This window comes from Pseudopodoces humilis, chromosome 8, assembly GCF_049639895.1.
Source record: "Pseudopodoces humilis isolate 2021_Gansu_Grassland_sample_001 chromosome 8, ASM4963989v1, whole genome shotgun sequence".
In the NCBI taxonomy this organism is placed as follows: Eukaryota; Metazoa; Chordata; class Aves; order Passeriformes; family Paridae; genus Pseudopodoces; species Pseudopodoces humilis.
The window spans coordinates 35,172,384-35,178,383 of record NC_142207.1 but is presented as its reverse complement, the minus strand read 5'-3'; the positions used below and the strand labels follow the sequence as shown (position 1 = coordinate 35,178,383).

The 6,000-nt window shown below is 47.0% G+C and overlaps 1 protein-coding gene across 1 annotated transcript in view; it reads left to right on the top strand.

The window, feature by feature from the left end:
• Window positions 1-3,247: 3,247 nt before the first annotated feature.
• The window catches only part of ABCA12 (ATP binding cassette subfamily A member 12), a 78,024-nt gene continuing 75,271 nt past the window's right edge, over window positions 3,248-6,000 (top strand). The window contains exon 1 of the mRNA XM_014257788.2: window positions 3,248-3,475. Within this exon, the coding sequence (XP_014113263.2) occupies window positions 3,407-3,475 (69 nt within the window). The 5' untranslated portion in view covers window positions 3,248-3,406. The remainder of the gene's footprint in view (window positions 3,476-6,000) is intronic.

Genomic DNA, 6,000 nt, shown 5'->3' with positions numbered 1-6,000 from the left:
AAGGAACTAGGAGCAATTCCCAGATAGTATGTGCAGCCTCTCCTGTGTAAGACCGTGGGCTGCTCAACAAAAGCCTTTTTTTGTCCTTTCTCAAGTGGTGGTTCAGTTTGTCTTGCACCACTGCAGCATCATCCAGTGCTGTGCACTGTGTTGCCTAATGCTGGCAAGTCCTCAGGCAACTGCTGCTCTACCCATGAGGGAGGCAGGGCTTTAAATTGCTTATAGACTTTCAAATTTTATCTTTCTTGGTGCTGCAAGGGCATGTGATGTTAGAATCATGAAATTGGTGAGGTTGGAAAAGACCTCAAAGTCCAAACATCTCTGCAGCCACCACCACGTTCACCTCAGCCACCACGTCCCCAAGTGCCACATCCACAGGTATTTTTCAAAACTTCCAGGGACAGAGACTGACTTCAAGGGGTAAATATTCTTCCCTGTCAGGTTTCATCCAACCCACCTTGTATTTCACAGCCAAGCCAGGAGTGTTCATGAACAGACAGCTGCATTTTATGGTGCTGCTGTGTGGACCTGTCTTTGTGGCCAGGATGAACAATAAGTGTGGCCATTTCTTCTCATCCCGCTGCTGTGTTAGGGCTGGAGAGGGCTCCCAGCACCCCTGACTGACCCTGTGCAGCAGCTCCTCCACACCAGTTTTCTCTGTTCATGGATCCCTGCCTTGCTGCTGCCTGTGGCACTCACAGCTGCCAGCCCTGACACGTCTGGACCGTAAGGACGTGTCCTCCTGCAATAATGTTTTCAGCTCTCTTGCAGATCAGTCACTCATGGGCTTTATTTTATGGTCTTGCATCACTTGCCTCAGTTTTAATTTCTCATAGAGGTAACTGGGCACACTTGGGAAGCATTCATTGCTGCTGAAATAAAAACTCCTCTACTTGGAAGAGCATCCCAAGGAAAGTCTGTGAGTTCTGGCTGTGTGGGGCGAGTCTTCCTGCCCTGGAAGCTGCAGCCCCTGCAGGGTGATGTGAGCCGCAGCCACCACTGCAGTACAGGCCATGAATCATGGCTCTAATCATTTCTAGTGGATAAAATCACAGTTCAGAGCTCCCCTGAGAGCTTCCTCGGCTCCATGGGCACAGAAACAGATGCTGCTTTTCTTCTCAGTGATCTGAACCACCCCTCAGTGGGTTTGCCCTTCAGCCCAGAAGAGCCCTAGTTGTTCAACCAGAGGAATAAACCAGCTGAGGATGTATTAGTAGAGGGAAAAAATTGGCCTTTCCCTCCTTTCTCCCTTTGGCTATTTGCACACTGGCACACTGGGACATGTTCCTGCTCTGGTCACTTTGTCCACAGGGTCCTGTGCCATCTGCAGGAATTATTAAGTGTAGGAATTAAAAAGCAGAAGAGTATAATGGTTTAATAAAGTTCTCATTTTCTGGAACGGGAATGCTGTGGCGTTTGGGGAGTTGAATGCAGGTGCTCTGAGAGCCAACTGACATTGAGTTATTCTGATTTTACAGTGGTGATCTCGAACAAATTATCCTTTGGGTACTTCCCAAGGGGAATGTTTGTTGACTCAGTTCACAAAGGAAGTAAGGATGTGCATTTGCTTGGGAAAATTATTATCCAAATCATGGTGCTCTTTTGAAACAGTTGTTTGACTGAATACCAAAAAGAAGCAATCAGACACTTGCCTTAGAAGGCCTTGGCAAGGCAGTGAATGGTGAAATTATAAATTTCTTCTCTCTTACCCCCTCAGAGCAGAATTATCTATATTTGGATTTCTTTTTTCAGCCCCAGAGAGGAAGTGAATGAAGTTTGCAAATCATGTTTGGACCAAATGCAGTGAATCTGGCTGTGCCTATGTGGAGCTGAATTAGAACAGTGTCCCAGAGAGCAGTGCTTGTTCTCAACTCCCAGACCCAAATGAGATCCCTCTCCCTCCTAAGGATATTTAGTAGAGGAAAAAAAAAAGGAATGTTGAGCTGGCAGGTTAGACATTTCAGTTTCTTCCCATTGCTGTTAAAATGATACCAGGGAAGCCTTTTAGGTTAATTTTAGCTCCAGCTTCACTCCCACCGTTGGAATGTCCAATTTATTTAGACTGAAGGTATGTGGGGCAGGGACTGCTCTGGATCTGTTGCCATTCTCACCTTTGCAGTGCCTCCTCACCAATCCAGAGAAGCTGTTTTCTCTTCACCAAGTACAACATCTCTCTCTTCCTCTCTTCTTTCGGTGCTTTCAGCAAGCCTTGGATCAAAACTCCTCTGCTGCCACCTCCACTCCAATCCCTGGGTGGAGTTTGGCAAGGACTCCTTCAAGATGGTTTTAATTTTTGAGGCCTGAAGTTAGTTTGTGGCTGAAACAAATGCCATGTACAGGAATGTTTTTGGATATGTTTTGTGGGATATGCTGAGAACAGTGATGTCTTCTGTTGCTTGCCAAGTGCATCAAGGATGGTCTCGATGTCACCAGACACCCGAGGGGGACCAGAGCTCTTCCAGCTGACCATCAGTCAAATCCATGGTTCAGATTTATGCTGGTCCTTTTGTGCAATGAGCTATTCCCTGTGCTGTCATTGCTTCCTTCTGTACTTGCCTTTTCTCTTTCCTCTCATCTCTGGCTGCTCTTTTTAGGTACCACTAGCCACACTAGCGCTCTGAAATCTTGTGAAATCTGATCCATTCTCAGGGGATTTGGTGTGTTTCATGGAAATCAGTCAGTGAGAACCCCAGGACTGATTTCCTGGAGGAAAGGGAAGATGCAGGAAACCAAGCAGTCAGCTCAGTCCCTGAGATTTTTCACCTCTTCCATTTAATTTACTTGGATGGGTAGGTCTAATTGAGACATTCAGAAGTATTCAAACCCCCCTAACTCCAAATCAGCAATGACAGGAAGATGCATGCTGTGGCTGTGGATGCTTTCTTCCCAGCCATTCCCTGTGAACTTGGGGAAGTCAGACTGGCCTGGCAAGTGGCCTAACTCTGCAGCTGATGACACCTCTCCAGCAGAAGCGGTGTGTGGGCCGACGGGGAGTTTCATCATGGGGAGGAGGAGGCATGCATCACCTTTTGTTTAAGCAGAAGCATCTTTTTGGAATGCTATCCATTTTATCGGTTAGGGCTTGGACAGGGAGCATCCAGGAGAGGCTGGATATTGTAATTAACACAAGTGGAGGCAGGCTGCTGCATCTACCCGCCCGCCCGGAGAGGAAGAACCTGTTGAATTTGCTAGGAGCTATTGCTGTGAGGACAGGAGCCACAATTCCTGGGAGTACAGCAGCCACAAGTGGATGGAGTAGCTGCTTCAGAGCTATGCTGTGGGGAAGAGGCAGAGGCCTGGATTTCGGACACTGGATGCCCTTTTGGGTTAGAGCCTCCACTTTTGCCTCCTAAGCGCGGGGAGGAGGAACACACAGCCCCCTCACTTTCGGTCAGGCGAGCCAAGGATGGCTGCGCTCTCCCAGCACCTCAGGATCCTGCTCTGGAAGAACTGGCTGAGTGTCAAGAGGCAGCTGGTGAGTGTGGGAACAGAGGAGTGCAGGAGGGGGAACCTGGGAACGCCGGGAGCTGAGGAGCAAGGGGAGCACTGCAGAGAGGAAGGTTGTGCTGTTAGAATGGGAGGGTGGTGGTAGAAGCAGAAGGAAGGAAGGGAATGGCAGGGAAGTGAAGGTGGGTCTTGTGTGAAGCTCATGCATGAGGGCTCAGGAGTCCAGACTGAGTACCATGAATGCCTCTCTTGTTCCCTTGGGACAATGTCTGTGCAGACAAAAGCATGCAGACCTGAGTTCAGGCTGCAGTTTGTACCTGCTGCCATGTGAGCAGACCCTGTGGCTGGTGTACAGCCTCTGAGGAGCCCCTGGGGGTGATGGGGCTGCTGGCTGCTCTCACACAGAGCTATTTCTAAAGGATGGATAATGAAAAAAGTAGCTCTGAGAGATGCAGGTAGGACAGATTTCCAGTGCAGTCCAGTGTACTGCAAATCAAACACCCCAATGATCTTTCTGTCCAAAAGATAAACCATTGCCAGCAATGTCCAGAGAGTGATCTGAGCTGCAACAGCATCAGGGAGCAAATGTTCCTTTGGGGGGCATTGCACAGCCAGGCAGAGTAGTTTTGTCCCAGTCCAGTTTTGGTACAGCTGGGTGTGGTATTTTCAGCAGAAAATTTCAGGGAGCTGCACTGTAACCTGTGCTCCAGTAACCCAAACGTGGTGGGGTTTAGACTTGTCTCCGTGGAATGGAAACCTTGGCAGGCACAGGAAATGCTGACCAAAGAGAAATGGCCATGGAGGGCGTGATGTGAGGATGAAGTGAAAGTGAAGTGAAGTCCTTGTGTGACTGTGTGCTTCTGCAAGGTCTGTTGCAGCTTACCCTGCCCTATCTCTTGTTTGTGGAGCCTGATTCAGAGAGGTGCTGAGTGCCTCTGACTCCTGTGGATGTGCTGTGCGCCTTGGAGCATTCTTCTCTGCTGCAAAATACACTTTTCCTGAGATGCAGAAGAATCCCAATAAATTAACTCTAATTTCTCTTGAGAAAATGTAACAGCCTCGTTAAAAGCAGAAGGCTTGGGTCCCTTTTAGCTCTTGTGTACCCAGAGTAAATGCCACCTAAGCCCTACCTGTGCTTCTGACCACAGACTGACTTGCTGCAATTCTGGTTTCCTGTGGAGTTGAAATATCAACTCTGTAGAACTGAAATGTCAATTAAAATAAAAATCTGGCCACTGCTGACTGTTTCATGGCAGGCATGCCTTGCAGCCCTACTTAATTTCCTCTCTTGCATTAAATTAGGGAGCTTGCTCAGACTGAGGAGGGTGTGAGGAGGTAGTTTCAGTTCTTTTTGGGAGCAAAGCTGGGTCTGAGTGCCAAAGGGAACTGGAGATATTGATGACTCATGCGTGTTGCACTTCATGATTTAAACAGAGGCAGGAGGGGGAGAGAAAATGCATGCACTCAGCCCGAGATCCTAAGTAAACTCTGAGAGATTAAATCAATTTTTAGCAGTGAAATAATCCAGCAACTAAGAGATTATGCAACCTACATCACTGTTCTTAATGTCCCAAGAGGCAGATTGAGATTGGTTGTGGTTCCATTTCAGTGAACATGTTCCACCTGCAAGCAGTTTGGCCAAGGTGCTTCTCTTGTTTTTGTTCACTAGAAATCCCTGGGACAGTGGGAATGCTGTGATGTTGCAACTGATGTACCCAGCTACTATTAAATCCAGTTAAGTCACAGGACAGAGATATTGAGGGAAAACATGTCTGGAAAGTGGGGAATATAAGCACCATTGTAGCTCAAAATGGGGAGGGACAACAATTTTCCTGAGTAGGAACAATCAGTATTCATTTATTGTCCCAGGAATGTGACAGATGTCCAGCCCTTCCTTTAGGCAGCTTCTGACTAATATCAGTTTCTGTGCTGTTACCCCATAATTTTACTTTAGCCTGTGTGGTGCTAAACAAGGAGGACACAGTAATAATACCATTTGCATGAGAATTAATCACAGTTAAACTGCGTGTTTGGGGGACTGATTATAGGGAAAGCATCTGATATAAAAAAATTACTAAAATATGTCAGTGATGGATCTTGTTACAAGTTGGCAGTGTATACATAAAAAGCAGGAAAGGTACTGTCTGTCGAAGCTAAAATGTGGCTGAATGCTGAAATTATAGGAGCACCCTCTAAAGGGGTGTGGGGGGGAGTGCCTCGTGGTTTGATGTCTGTCACTTACCTCTTTTGGGACATGAGTTTGCTCCTACTTTCAAGCCTGAGTCACCTCATCAGGGACAATAGGGATGGAGTTGCTATAGAACAACCATCTTTAAGCTGAATTGCTCTCCAGGATTTGTCTGTCTGTCTGTTTGGCTTCATGTTCCAGAGAGTGCTACAGGAAATTAAAACACAGTTATGGGCTTGGAATTACTTTGGAAAAACAGCTTTGAGTAATATGTGCTGATCTGAAAAAAATAACAGCACAACGATGAAAAACAGGATTATTTTGAAAAAAGACATCTTTGCAGTTCCAGAAATTGGCATGGAGAT